The 17,122-nt window shown below is 40.5% G+C and overlaps 1 protein-coding gene across 8 annotated transcripts in view; it reads right to left on the reverse strand.

Moving 5' to 3' along the window:
- Window positions 1-17,122, reverse strand: part of PLCB4 (phospholipase C beta 4) — a 410,418-nt gene that overhangs the window by 52,177 nt on the left and 341,119 nt on the right. For 5 of the 8 annotated variants that reach the window (XM_082744397.1, XM_082744391.1, XM_082744393.1 and 2 more), the window contains 6 exons: window positions 15,486-15,586; window positions 12,317-12,352; window positions 9,894-10,035; window positions 8,195-8,279; window positions 7,743-7,867; window positions 5,486-5,537 (listed from right to left, as the gene is read on the reverse strand). In XM_082744397.1, the coding sequence (XP_082600523.1) occupies window positions 5,486-5,537; window positions 7,743-7,867; window positions 8,195-8,279; window positions 9,894-10,035; window positions 12,317-12,352; window positions 15,486-15,586 (541 nt within the window). The remainder of the gene's footprint in view (window positions 1-5,485; window positions 5,538-7,742; window positions 7,868-8,194; window positions 8,280-9,893; window positions 10,036-12,316; window positions 12,353-15,485; window positions 15,587-17,122) is intronic. The other 3 variants (XM_082744398.1, XM_082744395.1, XM_082744396.1) reach the window with 1 other exon arrangement.

Below are 17,122 nucleotides of genomic sequence, written 5' to 3' on the forward strand. Positions count from 1 at the left end.
TTCCTTGCTCAGTGGGGAGTCTGCTTGAAGACCCTCTCCCTCTGCCCCTCCCCTAGTTCATGCTCTTTTTCTTTGTAAAATTCTTCTAAAATCTAAAGAATATACATATATTTTTAAAACCCATCAGAACTAATAAATGAATTCAACAAGGCTGCAGGGTTAAAAACCAATATACAGAAATCAATTGTATTTCTAAATACCAGTAATGAACAATCCAAAAACTGAAATTAAGAAGATTCCATTTATCACAGCACCAAAAAGAATAAAATACTTAGGAATAAATTTAATGATATAAGTGCATGTAGTTTGAAAGCTACAAGACACTGTTGAAAGATGTTAAAGAAGATCTAAGTAAATGGAAAGACATCTTGTGTTCATGGATCAGAAGACTTGATATGGTTAAGCTGGCACTATTCACCAGATTGATATACAGATTCAATCCCTATCCAGATCCCAAGTGGCTTCTTGAGAAAGTGACAAGCTGATCCAAAACTCAAGGACCAAGAATAGCCAACATACCCTTGAACAAGAAAAACAAAATTGAAGTTCTCATATTTCTCAATTTCAAAACTTTCTACAAAGCAACAGTAATCAAGGAAGTGTGGTATTGGCATAAAAATGCACACATACATCAATGAGATGGAACTGGGAATCCAGAAATAAATTCATGTATCTATGCTCAGTTGGTTTTTGACAAGGATGCCAAGATTATTCAAAGAGGGAAAGAATATTCTTTTAAATAAATGTTGCTAGGACAACTATAATGGCCACATGCAAAAGAAGAAAACTGGTCTCTTCCCTCACATCATATACAAACATTAACTCAAGATGAACCAAAGAGCCAAAATGATAATTTTTTTAGAAGAAAAATAAGGATAAATCTTCACAACTTGGCAATGGGTCTTAGACATAACATCAAAAGCATAAGCAACACGAGGAAAACAAAAAGATAAAATTAGCCTTATTGTAAAAACCTCTGCACTTCAAAGGGCAATATCAAGATAATGAAAAAACAAGCCACAGGATGGGAGAAAATATTTGCAAATCACATACTGATAAGAGGCGTGTGCCTACGATATGTCAAAAACAACCCAGTAGACAAGAGGGCAAGTGATCTGAACACATATTTCTCCAAATAAGAGAAACAAATGGCCAATAATAAGGACATGAAAAAATGCCTGGTATCATTAGTTTTGAGAGAAATGCAAATCAAACTCACAGTGAACTGTCACTACACACATATTAGAATGGCTATAGTAAAAAAGTCAGATAACACTAAGTATCATCAAGTTCATGGAACAAATGGAACCCTCATACATGGCTGGTGGGAATGTGAAATGAAACCAAGACAGTCTGACTGTTCCCCAAACAGTTAAATAGAGGTGTCATGTGACCCAGCAATTCCACTCTTAGTAAATACCCAAGAAAAATGAAAATACATCTACACAAAAACCTGTCTGTGAATGAATGTTAGAGCAGCATAATTCCTAATAACCAAAAGATGGAAACAATCCAGATGTCTATCAATATTTAAGTGAATATATAGTATGGGGCATACCCACACTATGGGAAATGACTTGGTAGAAAGAAATGAGTATTGATATGTGCTACGGCATAAACCTTGAAAGCATAATGCTAAGTGAAAGAAGCCAGTCACAAAGACCACATACTGCATGAATTAATTCCTATAAAATGTGCTGTCTGTACAAATCCAGAGAGACAGAGAGTAGATGGTGGCTTTAATGGTTATGGCTGCTAATAGGGAGTAGGGGTTACAGGGAGGTAATGGCTAAAGGGTATGAGTTTTCTTTGTGAAGCAAGGAAAATGTTTGGAAATTGACCCAACTCCACAATGTCTGTCCCTTATCTCCTTTAGTTACAGTCACATAATCAGACCTCAGCCAGATTCCATAACTGCCCTGAACTTGTATCAGATTTCATCTAAGAAAAAAATTTTTGTTTTTACAAAGGACTATAACCGCAGGTAGGAAAAATCCATCCTAACCTGAATAGCAGATAAAGGACAATAAAAGTACTTTCCCCCAAACTATGGGTTTACTTTTAAGTGTAAAGGATCAAAATTAGAGGGATCAAGTCTTTCCTATTCTTTAGGAGTGTAACTTTTACTGATTTTAACTCTAGATGCTGTCAAATTTATTATCTTTTAAAATCCAACCAGAAAGGATTCTGGGGTGTGACTTTTCTCCTTAAAGACAAACTCTAAGTTCCATTTTTGTGGTTTAGACAAAGTTGTCATTCATTGTTATCTTCTAAGTTTGAGCAAAAAAAGTGTTAAAATAACCATTCAACTTAGATGTAATCATCAGTAAAGAACCTCCAAGGACAGCACTGATTTTAAAATCAAAGACATACAGAATTTTCAGAATCATTCAAATATTAAAGATGATTTTGAACTTTTACCTGTATCCAAGAGAATGTAACCCTAAATATTAATTTAAAATCTAACTGCACAAAACAGATGGTTTTCTATATTTACAGTTTTAGATTTGGGACCCACCCCTTTTTTGTGGCTAGTGTTAGACACTGGAAAATATGATGATATGGCAAAAATTGAAGTCTTAGAATGGAAAGTAGATGAGAAACTACAATATTAACACACACTACTTCAAGCGAAGCCTACCAGTGTTGACAAAATATCAGCCGTTAGCTTCAAGGGGATGTAAGAGAGGATGGTTCTGGCTTTCACAAGAAGGGGAACATGGATTCCAGTTGCATGGAATGAGGGATTTGCCTCCTGAGAACAGCAGGCGCAGAGACTCTCTGGAGATTCCGTACTCTCTATTCCCTACAGCCATTTCTGAAGGGACCTTTCTTACCAAAAATACAAAATTGTGATGCTGATGATTTCTGGGTGCCCAAAACATTTTTCCATGTTCCTTCCTTCCACATCTGCTTAGAAGAAAACTCCTCTGTGAGAGCGTGAACCAATACAAAATAAGAAGTGCCAGGGGAAAAGGGCAAGAAACCAGAGTCCAATTCTCCAAGGCAGGCAGCCTTCAGTTTAATGTATTGATCTTATATACTTAAATAGTAATAATAAATAAAAGAAAGCATGGAGAAGTTTGACAGGGCCAGGAGGTAAGTCCTCGCTTGGGGGTGACACTGAGCCAGCTTATCTTGAAGGGGTGTCTACTTGGGGCCTGTGGGGACCTGTGGATGTAGCAGAGGCCACCACTCACTGGTGCCTGTGCAGGTCCAGGGAGCACCGGGCATCAGTGGGACCTGTGTCGTTACACAGTGCTCTGAACTTAGAAGAGTTTTGTGTCTGGTTTAATGCTCTGTAGCTACTGTCACGAAATGTTTAAGAATTTGTGAACAAGGGGTCTTTATTTTCATTTTGCACTGGGCCCCTCAAACCAACCATAGCTGGTCCTGCCTGGTGTTTTTTGGTACAGAAAATAAAATTCATTCCAAGCACCCAGGTCTGTGTGGTGGACTTGAGCAGAGGCCAAAGCCAATGACAAGTGAAGGGAGCCTTTGTAGGGTCCTGGGAGGCAAGAGAAGAAGAAAAGAAGGGCCTTCAGCCAGGTGGGTGGACAGAAGCCATAAGAATCAGAGGATGGGCCCATAAGGAAGGACAATCTATTTCATCACACCCAAGATGGCGCCAATTGTTCAATACTCCACTATCTTCTCTACCAGCAGGAAAGCAAAATGGCTGATTGTAACTATAAGACCGTCATGGATTTCAAGACACATTTCACCCTGAGAAAGTTCTACAAAAAGTATGCATCTTTGGATCCTAAAACATCCTACTATGTTGGTCTCAGCCAGGCCAATTTCCTCTGAAAGTATGCGGACTTGAGAAATTAACTTGCTCTGTCTTGTTCCCTTGGGAATGATACAAATGCCTTCCATTTTTATACCTTTAGAAAGGAGTCTGTCATGAACTACCACTCACTTTCCTACTGAAAACCACACTTACTGAGCTCAGGGGCACAGCCTTCCAAAAGATCAGGCTGGAGAGCAGACAGGGAGTCCCGGGCAGATTCCCAGTGTTTTGTTAGCATTGGTGGATTCAGAGGGTGTGCATGTGCTATGCAACACTGCTGTTCCCTATACAACCACTACCGTTTGCCACCCTAAGCCTGAAAGGTTCAGAAGACCTCTGTACGGACACCCAGCCCTCAGACACGCCAACAAGGAGTGTTTAACAAGTCCCTGCAGGTGGGTGGGTGAATGACAAAGGCAACATAGGGAAAGCCAGAGCGTCCTGGATGCCCTTGCTCCAAGGAAATACCCCTGCGTGGCCAGCCCCGTATCTACCAGCTAGGACTGCTCCATCCCAGGACTCTGGGATCATGACCTCAGCAGAAGGCAGACACTTAATGACTGAGCCACCCAGGTACCCCAATAAATAAAATATTTGAAAATATAATTCTAAAAATGTGTATTTGGCAGTTTTCTTTTGAATTACATAGTTTTTACTTCTTTCTGTAATTGACATATAACACATTAGTTTACGGTGTAAGACTTTGATTTCTCTCAAAGCACACAGCAGAGGAAAACACAACATATGTGCCAGCGATGCATGTCGGGGGGGGGGTCCACTCATGGGTAGAAGTACACGGGTAGAGAACCATTCGGCAGGGGGAAGAGGGACAAGTGTGCACTCTGAACGTGTGACTGCTGAAGAATGTTATCTTGGCTGGCTGTTCTTAGTGATAAAATTGAGGTATTCAACCAGGGAAGCCAAGGATTTCCTGACAGTAGTATTATGGATGGGATAGCACTCCATGGGATTAATTTAGAGGCTCGGGGACAGATGCATGGAGGGGAAAAAAAAAAATGGCCACACTGTTTTTTTTCTCCACAGAATTTAACTTCACATTTTCACTTAACCTTTCTGTGTTGTGTTCCACGTTACAAAATTAGGAAATCAACATTTCTTATTTCACTCCTTGGTTCACAGATGTTAAAGAACGCCCGTTCAGTCAACTAGAACAATATTCATAGCATTATTTTTTGATAACCGCTCTTTACAAGACATGCAAAAGAATCAAGACAGGACAAAGCTTTCTTTCTAGGGGTGTTACATTCAAATTGACTTTCATAACTTCCTTCCATACTAAATCAACTTCATTCCTCTGTGTGTCTTAGGGAAAATACATATACTTATTATCCATGTTTCCAGTTAATGTCCAAATGAGCAGGGATCATTATTTCTCGTAGCTATAAAAACCTCCACTCTTGAATTTAAAGCAAGGGAATTAAACTCGAGTGTGTATGATAAACTGCTTAACTTATGGTTCAATTTTTAGGGGGATAATTCTGCTTAATAAACTGGGTAGATGAAAAACATATACTTACAAATACAATCTATCTAGGGATTTCAATTGTTTCTATCCCATCCCTCAAACTCAGCTTAAATTGAGCAGCCCCTAATTAAAAATGACACAGTTTCATTACAGCTGTAGTATGGGTTCAGGAACACAGTGACAACAGTTTAAATCATATTACTCACCCGCATGATCCATTATACTCAAATTTTCCCTGATTCAATTGCATCGCTAAATCTGTCAAGAGACAAAAATAATTTAGCATCTCATCTCCGTGCATAAAGAAGACCACAATGGGTGATTTTAAACAATGGAAGTCACATACAGATCCTAGGCTGAAAGGTCTTTTTTAACATTTCAAGTTACATCTGGGTCTGTTGAGCACACACAATCCTCTTCCCTGTTGAAATCATCTGTGCTTAAGTCAAACATAAAATGAGTTTTCATAAAGATCATGCTAGAATTGCATTAAAAATTGGATTCAACATATGAGTCAAATGATTGTCCAATCAGTGTTGAGGGTATAGGTGTCCAACTGGGGAGAATGTGGCTTATGGTCACAGAGGAAGGATCGGCTGCGGGTATTCCAGGAAGGTCATAGGAATACAAACTCAATTAAAAGCAATAAAAAATAATCCAGGTAGTATCATGGAAAAATTAGTGGCTTGCACCTACTTTTAAACCTAGGGAGAATTCTTCTAGTGGTGTCTATGTTGGCAGGGCATGGCTTGGGATTTTTCTCTCACAAGTGGACACAATCTTCCCTTTTTTCATTAGCAAAACAAAACAAAACAAACAAGCTAGTAGATTATTTTTTCCCTTCTTCAGCATGTTGTGGTTGATCCTAATGTTATAGAATAAAACACTTTTTTTTTTTTTAAGATTTTATTTATTTGTCAGAGAGAGAGAGGGAGAGCGAGCGAGCACAGGCAGAGACAGAGGGAGAGAAGCAGGCTCCCCGCTGAGCAAGGAGCCCGATGTGGGACTCGATCCCAGGACGCTGGGATCATGACCTGAGCCGAAGGCAGCTGCTTAACCAACTGAGCCACCCAGGCGTCCCTAGAATAAAACACTTTTTTCATTAGCAAAACAAAACAAAACAAACAAGCTAGTAGATTATTTTTTCCCTTCTTCAGCATGTTGTGGTTGATCCTAATGTTATAGAATAAAACACATGCTGACCTAGTGAATAAACTGGTTTAGGATAATTTAATCCATATAACGGACTGACAACTGAAAATACTACTTGACCTCCCCTACCCCCCCACCCCTGCTTTTTTTAAAAAAGTAAAAGCAGCATTCTATTTTATTTGGTTTCTGCTAGAAATACTATGGGCTTATACTGATATCTGGTCGTAGTTCAGTATAGCAAGGACTGATGGGGATGTTGTGTAGACATTTGACCCCAGCTTCCGGTCCCTGAGAAGTCGTCACCAATGGCAGGGAAGTACTATCGAGCCCACGTTTATGGCAAAGGGATGGAAGTCAAGAGAACTTTTGGTCAGGCCAGATAATAGAAAACAAGGTGGACAGAAACTCTCAAAGTATGGTGGATGGACTAGAAAAGGAAAAGGCCCCCCCAACCAGGAAACGTGGGAGGCACCCCCTTATATAGCAAAGGACTGAACAAGAAAATCTTTTTGTTTTGCCAACTTTAAGGACCAGGCTATGGGATTAACCACAGCATCTGAATGGTTTTGTGGCATATTTCTTACCTCTTTTAGGTAAACAACTAGAGCCCAGAATTTTTCTATCTCTGATCTTAAAATTGTCATACTTGGCTCTTAAGTAGACTTCAAAAACTTGAAAAACATTGTTCATGCACTTTAAAAATTCACTCCTCTCCTTCCAGGGAGGGGGAAAGATCATATATTGAAAGCCTGCCTTTGAACACACTTTGGAGGACCAAGTTGCGGATTAGTACCTCTAAGAATATATAAATCCTTACACACTGTTTTAATGGAGTTTACTCTTGAATATTCTGTACTTTTATGATGAGATGCTGTGTTATTGATACCTGCTGAATGTTAACAGGGAGAAGGGTACTTTCTAAAGGAGAAATGAGTCATAGTCCTGACAGAGATACTCAGATTTTTTTCATTTAATTCTGTCTCTGGAAAAGAAGACAAGTTTGATCCGAAAAGAAGAAAAATTAAAAATATTTTGGAAAGGGGGACAATGTTTGGCAGATTAGTTGTGGTATTTATGAAAGGAAATTCAATTTAAATCAAAATATTTTGTCTTCCACCCTTTACAGGGCTCTATTTTTGGTGTTTCGTATCTCACCATTACATAAATCCAACATCACATTGTTTTGCCATATGTCTCATTCCTTTCCAAAAAAAAAAAAAAAAATGCCCACGGCCAACGGATGGCAATGGTTGGCACCATCCTGTCAAAGTGTTCTCCTGGAATTTGAGGTCACTGGACATTGGTTCCTACCTGGGGTTTGATAGTTGAGCGAAACCATCTGGCAGCCAGCATTCCAGAAAATCTGAGGCATGTAATTACTGGAATCGACCCGGCCTCCCTTGGGGTAAATGCGGCTCATTTGCCGTTTGTTATAACTGTGTAACTTATTAAGGAGAATGAGGGGAGAAAAAAGAGCATTCCAGAAGTAATAAATACACAACAAAGGCTAGACCGACAATGACAAACACGAAGCTAACAGAGAGGAAATTTCACATGTATGAGTGAGGCTGAGGAGAAAAACCAGAGTTCACTGTGTAAACAATTCACATTTGGGCAGGTTTTCGCAGTTGCTGTGGTCTTTCACACATACTATTTTATTAGCTCGACAACCACAATTATCTCTTCGCCATTTATCTGTTTCAGAGACCCCCGCCAAACTTAAAGGGCACTGGCCGTTTACTCCATTCACTACGTAAGGATACTTCACAAATTCAATGGCGTGCGTCTTCAAGTAGCCCAGGCCGACGGACTCATTAAAAGAAGACATGTTATAATGAATATTGCGCTCTGTAAAGAAAAATAAAGATGCACTCAGCAACGCTTCCATCCAACCTTATGGAAAGACAAGCAATAAATGTAATTACATCTCAAATCATGAGGCTTTGGAGGCAGGTGTTCCATTATGTTATCAGTATTGCCTACGTTCATTAATGTCCTGGGGCTAGAGACAGCTGACTTAAATAGTGATGGATTAAATCTGGAGTCATGAAACAAATTATGTGTAGATGGCCCTCACAGCCACCCCCCCAAGATATGTCTATTTGATGACTAGGGTGGCTTCTCCAGCTCAAAAAAAGATTATGAAAATTTAAAAATCCTGTGGATATTTCTGGAGGTCTGCTTTTGATCAAAAGGGGTCTTCGTGAAGATCCAAGCTAACAGGATCCAATGGTAGGTTAAAAAGATTATCCACCATGACCAGGTGGGATTTATCCATGGGATGCAAGGGTGGTGCAACATTCGCAAATCAATCAATGTGATAGAACAAATCAGTAAGAGAAGAGAGAAGAACCACATGGTCTTCTCAATTGATGCAGAAAAAGCATTTGACAAGATACAGCATCTGTTCCTGATTAAAACAATTCATAGTATAGGGATAGAGGGAACATTCCTCAATTTCATAAAATCTGTCTATGAAAAACCCCCAACAAATACCATCCTCATGGGGAAAAGCTGACAGTCTTCCCTTTGAGATTAGGAACATGACAAGGATGTCCACTCTCACCGCTGTTGTTCAACATAGTACTAGAATGCTAGCAACAGCAATCAGACAATACAAAGAAATAAAAGGTATTCAAATTGGCAAAGAAGAAGTCAAACTCTCTCTCTTTGAAGATGACATGATACTTTATATGGAAAACCCAAAAGACTCCACCCCCAAACTACTAGAACTCAGGAACTCAGTAATATGGCAGGATACAAAATCAATGCACAGAAATCAGTTGCTTTCCAATGTGGATGCAACTAGAGGATATTATACTGAGCGAAATAAGTCAATCAGAGAAAGACAATTATCATATGATCTCTCTGATATGAGGAAGTTGAGAGGCAACGTGGGGGGATTGGGGGGTAGGAAGAGAATAAATGAAACAAGACGGGATCAGGAGGGAAGCAAACCATAAGAGACTCTTAGTCTCTCACAAAACAAACTGAGGGTTGCTGGGGGGAGCGTGGTCGGGAGAAGGTGGTTGGGTTATGGACATTGAGGAAGGTATGTGCTATGGTGAGTGCTGTGAAGTGTGTAAACCTGGCAATTCACAGACCTGTACCCCTGGGGCTAATAATACATTATACGTTAATAAAAAAATAAAAAATTATTTAAAAAAAATTCAGTTGCTTTCTGACACACAGGAAGATCCATGGAACGCAAGAGGCAACACTAAGAAATCTGCAGTACCTCAGAGCCACCCTGTGGACAATGTGGGGAATAGCAAGGCAATCTTGAAGCATACCAAGGACAGGAGGCTACAGGCACAGGCACAGTCTGTGACACAAAACACAGTGAGGAGGAAAGGGGCTGTGCTCAGGAAAGAAAATGGCGACGAGTCAGAGCACAGCTCAGCGGCACGACAGAAGAGAAGCAGACCAAAAAAGGCAATAGAATTTAACCTTTGGTGTTACCTTCAGCCACATGGAAACCTTGAAACTTTACGGGTTGTGCATAGTTGATCATTGTAGACAAATACGGATGGATGTTAGTGGTAGCACCTACATATTTATAAGACGCCATCCATGCCTGTTCGTCTTCCACGGTCACCAGGCCCTATGGAGCACAATGAAAGGAATGCACGTGTTGAGGACTCAGGTGAGACAGAAACCTGCTACAGATGTCCTCGCGAAAGACGACCTGCACGCACAAACTGAAAGAGAAAGACCTTTTCTTCCTCCATTTTGCTACAGGATAATTTTAAAAGCGCCTGTCTATGGTGCCTGCCTGGTTCAGTCAGGAGTCAGGAGAGCAAGAGACTCTTGGTCTCAGGGTCCTAAGATTGAGCCACACGTTGGGCCTGGAACATACTTAAAAAAAAAAAGGTTCATGTCATCATAGCCTCTAATAATATAAAAGGAGATAGTAATAAAATATAAGGAACATGACAAGGATGTCCACTCTTACATTTTTCTAAGATTGCCAGAGGACTTTAAAGGAAAGTATACTGAGGTTCATAGCAATCTATGGAAATATGTAGCAAGTATTACCATTTACAATCTCAAAAATTGTGGCACAAAATGGAAAAACAACTTGTGTGTTTTTTTTTTAGTGAGTCTCGGGGGGGAGGCCCAAGTATTTTCTTTTCAACTAGTTCCTAAGTGGTAATCACGGGGCTGGTTCGGGGACCATACTTTGCTTAACACTGGTTTAGAATTTAAGCCACATATAAAAGTAGTCTATGGTACTTTTTAAAAAAGCTTATTCTAAAAATAGTCTGATAAACCACTACCGAGGACATGTCAAAATTGCATTATTTTACATAGAGGTAAATTATTTTGGTAAATTGGAAAGAAATAAACAACAAAAACAATTCCTTCAAAAATGATCCACATTTTGTTGAGAGCTAGCTCTGAAAGCCTGATGAAGACTCACTTTATCAGAAATCTCAGAGGATGAGGTCCAAGAATTCATGTTCTAATATGCCCCCCAGGGGATTCTGACACACTCGGAAGTTGTTTTTCCACTTTGTGCCACAGTTTCCTGCATCGACTGATACAGGCGGATGAACTACTTACTTAGTCCATTCCTATGGACTAGTCACAGGAATGGACTAGTGAGAAAAGTGGTCAGATTATTTTATCTGATGATTTAACAATCTGAGCATTCCAAATCCTCAAATTGATTTCACCAATAAAAGCCCGAGATACATAATCAAATAATGTAACTTGTTTTCATGTTTAGTCATTTCTTTATATGTCCCATCCACCCAAACAAGGGCAGAGGCCGTGTGACTCCGTAAGTAACACCAGGACCCTGTGTTGGGCAGTGGGCTGAATTCCTGCTTGGACGACATCATACTGTTAGTAATGGATGACATCATTACTGTTAGTCATGTGGAGTAAGGGTGAGAGTCCCACCCACTGACCATGGGAGAAGACCGGGGCCTTGGGGATGAACGCGATTGGGCCTTGGGGATGAACGCGATTCGGTCGCAGCTATTCAGGTAATACACGGCAGTGACCAAACACTAACCTCTACTGTGTTGACCTCAATATCCTCTGAAATTCTAGAAGAACAGTTCATGAACATGATGGGAGGGGACTGAGATCGGTCTTATCTAAACTTACTCTATACACAGTAAGAAGATAGGGTCTCACCCCAAATAAGATAGGGCCCCACAGACAGCCAGACATGATGTTCTCCAACTCCAATGAATGGGGATCAAATCACAAGGCAAACTTTTGTCGACGCCTGCCACCAATCTCCCGACCATAACAAACCATTCGCATGGACTCAGAGAAACCACTGTGCTACCATGAAGAACGTCAAAGAGGACAAAAGAAATAAAAAATGGAACTTGATTTATAATAAACTCCATATCTAAGAACACCAAATGGAAGTCCTAGAATGCAGGCAGTGTAAAATTAAATTAAATAATTAATTAATGATCTTTTAAAATGTCAGTATAGTCGGAAACAAGATCACCTTCCTACTATGCTGGAACATCTGATGACCTATTAGGTCATTTTTATTTTCAAATTTGATGTGTTGACGATTATGCACTCTTATTATAGAAATGAAATCTCTAATGCCAACTAAGTGTCTGACTGTACTAAAAACTTAATTTCAGGAAAACCATCTTATTCACCTGCTTTCATTTTGTGATTTTTATCAGGACTTGCTTATTTCACCACTGTGAATAATTCTTTCTTTTGAAGACTCTTGCAATGAGATGCATTAAGCATATGAATATGGTGAACAGTAAGCCTGACATTCCACGGGTTGACGTGGGAGGGAGACAGGGTTAACATTTAGTACAAACTGTTCAATATTACGGGGGCACATTTGGTATTCTGTCATGAAAGCAAACTACACAAGGAAATTATTTTCTTACCTTTTTGTTGATTTCATGTTCAAGGTCATCTGAAGCCTAAATTAGAGAAAGACTAATTTGTTTACTTCTCTAAAGGGCAAAATTCCAAATTTACCAGCCATATATATGTAAATGTTTAAATAAATATGGGTAAGCTTGTTATTCTTTTTATTGGTGAAGGTGGAAAATTATTGATGACATAAAGCCATCAGCGAAATAAGGAGGAAAGATACAATAGCCTGACTTATGTACCAGAAAAATAAATCTTAATACTGTCTCCCCTCCTTTCTTGATAGTCTTTCCTATTTAGATGTTTCCTTACAGTAGATTAATTATTTCGTCATGGGGTTTAGGAAATCGTTTGATGTGGCCACCTCTCCTGATACATAAAGGGCAGGCAAGCACGAATGGTTACTTGATTCAACACTCATGCGTGGGTAGTGATAAAGGCTTTATGTGGTAAGGGAGCATCAAGGTAGGCACTGAGTCTTAGTAGGCATCCAAGAGTCTCAAAGTAGAGGCAATAGTCTCTATCAGAAGAGGGAGGGTGTAATCAAAGTGTTCCTTTGGGTTTGCTCTGCCAACACTCTCCCAATTTCAACTACTACCAAATGGATGCACTTACACCTTCAGCCACTGTCTTCAATGATTAAGAATCCTTGCCCCACCACATCACCATGAATACCATCCACTCTCCTTTCTCCAGGAACTCACAGGCAGTTATGCCTTCTCTCCCTCTCGAAAGCCTAATCTCTCCCTCTCTACGGCCCCACTTCCAAAAGTTTGCAAACACACTCCAGATTCATTCCTTCTAAAAATAACACTCCCTTGACTTCTATGGTTGCCATTACCCCTCAGCCTATTCCTTGCTTCCCTTTATAGCAAAACTTCTCAAAAGTATAGTCTCTACTCATTCACATCTGTCTGTTTCCGTGGCCCCCACCACACCCTTGCAACTTCTCTTTTCAAGGTCACCAGTGACCTCCATGTTGCCAGCCCTAGAACTCTGGAGTCTTCTTACTGAGTTAATCAACAGTAGTCAAACACCAACCACTTTGCCAGGGGCCAGGAGGTGGGAGAAATGGGGAGGTGTTGGTCCAGGGGGACACACGTCTAGGGATAAGAGTAGAACGTTCTGGGGATCTAACGAACAGAATGTTCATAGTTAACATTTTACTGCATACTTGAAAGTTACTCAGAGAGCAGATCTTAAATGTTCTCACCACATAAACACACACACACACACACACACACAGGTAATTATGAGGCGATGGAGATGTTCACTTACCTTACTGAAATAATCATTTCAGAATATATACAGGTATCAAATCATTGCTTATGCACATTCAACTTACACAATGCTAAGTGTCAATTATATTTTAATTAAGCTGTGGGGGAGAACACCTCTCTTCTTGTCTTCCACCTGTTCTCTTGGCTTCCTTGATCTCATCGATTTCCATCCTACCTCTCGGGCCATATCTTGGCCATATCGCTGCCTCTTCCCATTGGTCATCTCAAATATTTCCATGGCTTTAAATCTCATCTCCTGAACTTCCAGTTTATATCTCTAGCCCCACCTCTCTTCTAGTTCTTCTAGTTCTAGATACAGGTGATGACGATGCTCACAATGGTGAAGATGAAAGTGATAACAGAGCAGCAGTAATGAAGGCCTTAATGGGAATGACCATGTGCTAGGTACCACCGGAGGAAGCTCTTTACATATTCTAGACCCATCGACTCTTCAAAATGGACCAGTGACGTAAGCGGTATTTTCACCTTGCAGTAGAGAAAACCCAGGCACTGGGAGCTTCAGTTAACTTACCTGAGATTACACAGGTAGGAAATGAAAGCAGGATCAGGGGTCAAGGCTATGCGTGCCTTAGTGGCAGTGCCCCGGAGTATCTCACAGCCCTCAAAGATCCTGTCCCGCTGAGACACTGAGTTCTTCCTCTTCCAGTCTTCCCCACTGTCCACCCAGCTCCTCAGACTCAGAGGCAGAGAGTCATCTCGCTTCCCCTCTCCCGCTCACTTGCCCAAATTCAGTCCATCAGCAAGTTGGATCATTTTTGTTTCCTCAGTTGACCTTGAACCCACTCAGTCCTGTTTCTACTGTCCAGTTTAAGCCTCAGGGTCTGGCTGAGTGCAACAGCCTGGCCTAACCACTTTTCCTGCATTCTCTCTTATTCCCTTCTAACCAGTCGCCATATGGCAACCGTAGTGGTTTTTCAATAACCCCTATCAGGGTGCCCTGCTCCCTTCTTTGAACATTTTCAGGGGCTTCAGATTCCACTTACATTAACATCTGAGTCTTTCATAGTTGCTTCCGAATCCCATGCATCACCTAGCTGTTACCTGCCTGTGTGATCTCATCTTGATTCCTCTGCCCCTCACTCAGCCCGCTCCATACAGTGTCTCTGCTGCTGTTATACCATAACTGGGGCCCTTCCTCTCCTTCTGTGCATGGCTGATTCCTCTTTATCTTTGGGCTCTGGTTTCCTTATTCCTTCAACCTCGCGATTCTCCCTTTTAGCCCTCATTTTTACTTTCATAATAGCACTTATCACAAATTGTAATTACATAATTGATGGTTTGTCGTTGTTTCCTATTCTTGTCCAGTAAACTTCCATCAGTTTCCAATAAACTTCCATCATCTAAGCTCCAGGAGAGCAGAAACTAAGCCTGTTTTGACCTTTTAGGGTTGTTACAGCCTAGGCTATGCCTGGCACATAGCAGGTACATAACAGCCATTTTTCTTGGCTGGATGGAAATATGTTCATGTTTATTCTACATTAAGAGGGAGAGGAGATATCTAATCGGTAGGACTGGTTTTCTAACGAGGGCTTGCTTGGGATAATCAGGTAGGTCATTTTCCCAATGACTTCAACAGGCTGCTGTTATTGTCTCCCTATTCACCTAAAATAATGCAATAAATGATATTACTTAAAGGATACTGGAGAAATAGGTGGTGGCCAACAGTGAGGATGGCTAATGAGCCACTCAAATATCCCTTCTAACTTATTGCCCATAGCTTGCATTAAGATATTGATTCTGGCCACCCAACCTAGAAGGGGAATTATAGGCTACTTTATTTTCCTGTGGTGGTCACATTTTTAAAATTTCATAACTATTAGCTACTACCTCTTCTTGACAGTCTTGGGAAAAAAAAAAAAAGCAATACTGAGACTCTGACCTTCTTGACACTATTTGCAACAGCCTCCTTGTGGCCCAAGTCATCAGCAGAAAGTTCGTTTCCAAATTTGTATTCGGGGTGAGCTTCCTCCTCTTGGTCAGCTGTGTGCAAGACAAAAGGAAAATCCATGAAGCCCAATTACTGCTCATCAGTCAGATCTTCAGAATCTTGAGTGGAGGGGAAGAAGGAAGCTAAATGAAGATGGGAACATTTAAACAGGCAAATTTTTTTCAAGTAAAATTCTAACTAGCTCTCAAGTTCAAGGAGCACATCTTGTTAGCTGTTATTTCTTGCCCGTCTAGCATGATGTTGAACGCGCATGTTGCTTAATGCATTTTTCTTAAGTGAGTACTGATTTCCATCCCAGTACACTCACTGTAAAAATTAAAGCCTCAAGTACTCAGAAACAGTTGTGACTTTCAAAGGGTGTTATGATCTTCCCTGGGACTTAGGGAAAACACAAGGAAGGTATGAGAAGAGGAAAATACACTTGATCATTTTTAAAAAGAGATTAATGTGTATGTGAACATTATGGGTATAGTGACTTGTGGCCGGGAGTGGTGAGACATAAAAGAGAAAGAGCTTGGAAAGACTAGACTGCACCTGTACACCACCTCTGAACCCTGGCTTAGGTTTCAGAGACTCTAGAATCATTCCTAGGGCTCATGCTAACTGAGAGGCTGGAAATGGGTGCTAGATAAAGCTGATGGCCCAGGAGCATGGCCCAGGCTGTGAAAGGAGGTACAGAAGCACCAGTCCAGTCCAGAAAGTGACAAGAACTGTGGTATCTTCCTGAGGCTGGTATCCTCCCAAGGCTGTCAGTGGAAAAAAGAAATCCACTAGAAAATGACACATGTTGGTGTGAGATCTGGATTCCCATGATTCCATATTCTGCAAAACACTCCCAGGTTAGGAATTTGCCTAAAAACTTGTCAGGATCAGGAGAAACCCACAGGCCTCTGGTCAAGGCTAACATAAATCCACACTGTCACAACACAGGGCTTGAGGGACCCCTACTGGAAAAAACAGTGAAATAATTTCTGACTATGGACTTCTGACAATGGGAAGGAGACCCTTAAGAAGTGGTGTTGTGAGTGTGTGTGTGTTTTAAGCACATTTAAAATGTGTAAACAACTCAAGAATAAGATTTCATCACTTCTAAGATGCATTTTTTTCACATAGTAATATTTCTGATGTTGTAACGTGTTCTTCTAATCGATGCTGCTTTACAATTACTTGGAAGCAGTTTTCTTTCCTAGTCATTATAAAATAATGTTGTCCTTCAACTGATGGTGTCTTAGATCTGGAATTCCTTGAGGGATTGCTTTTTGCAAAGTGTTATTCCAGACATGGAAACAAAAGTGAGGCAAGATAGACAGACACCCTCCTGTTTTGAAACTGGTATTCTGATGGGTGGATGAGTGGAAGTAGATGATTACAAAGAGAAAAAAAAAAAAAAGTAGCTCATATAGGCCTTTGGCAGGAAAAAAAGGAATTAAGGAGCTGGAATAGGTCTTTAAAAAATCTAGCCCAGTGTGTCTACTTTATAGATTAGGAAATCGATCCGGAAATATGATTTACAAATCCAAGGTCACAGAGGAAGATATGGACCTAGATTTCCCTGGATTCTAAGCACA

This window comes from Mustela nivalis (assembly GCF_964662115.1).
Source record: "Mustela nivalis genome assembly, chromosome: 8".
NCBI classification, from domain to species: Eukaryota; Metazoa; Chordata; class Mammalia; order Carnivora; family Mustelidae; genus Mustela; species Mustela nivalis.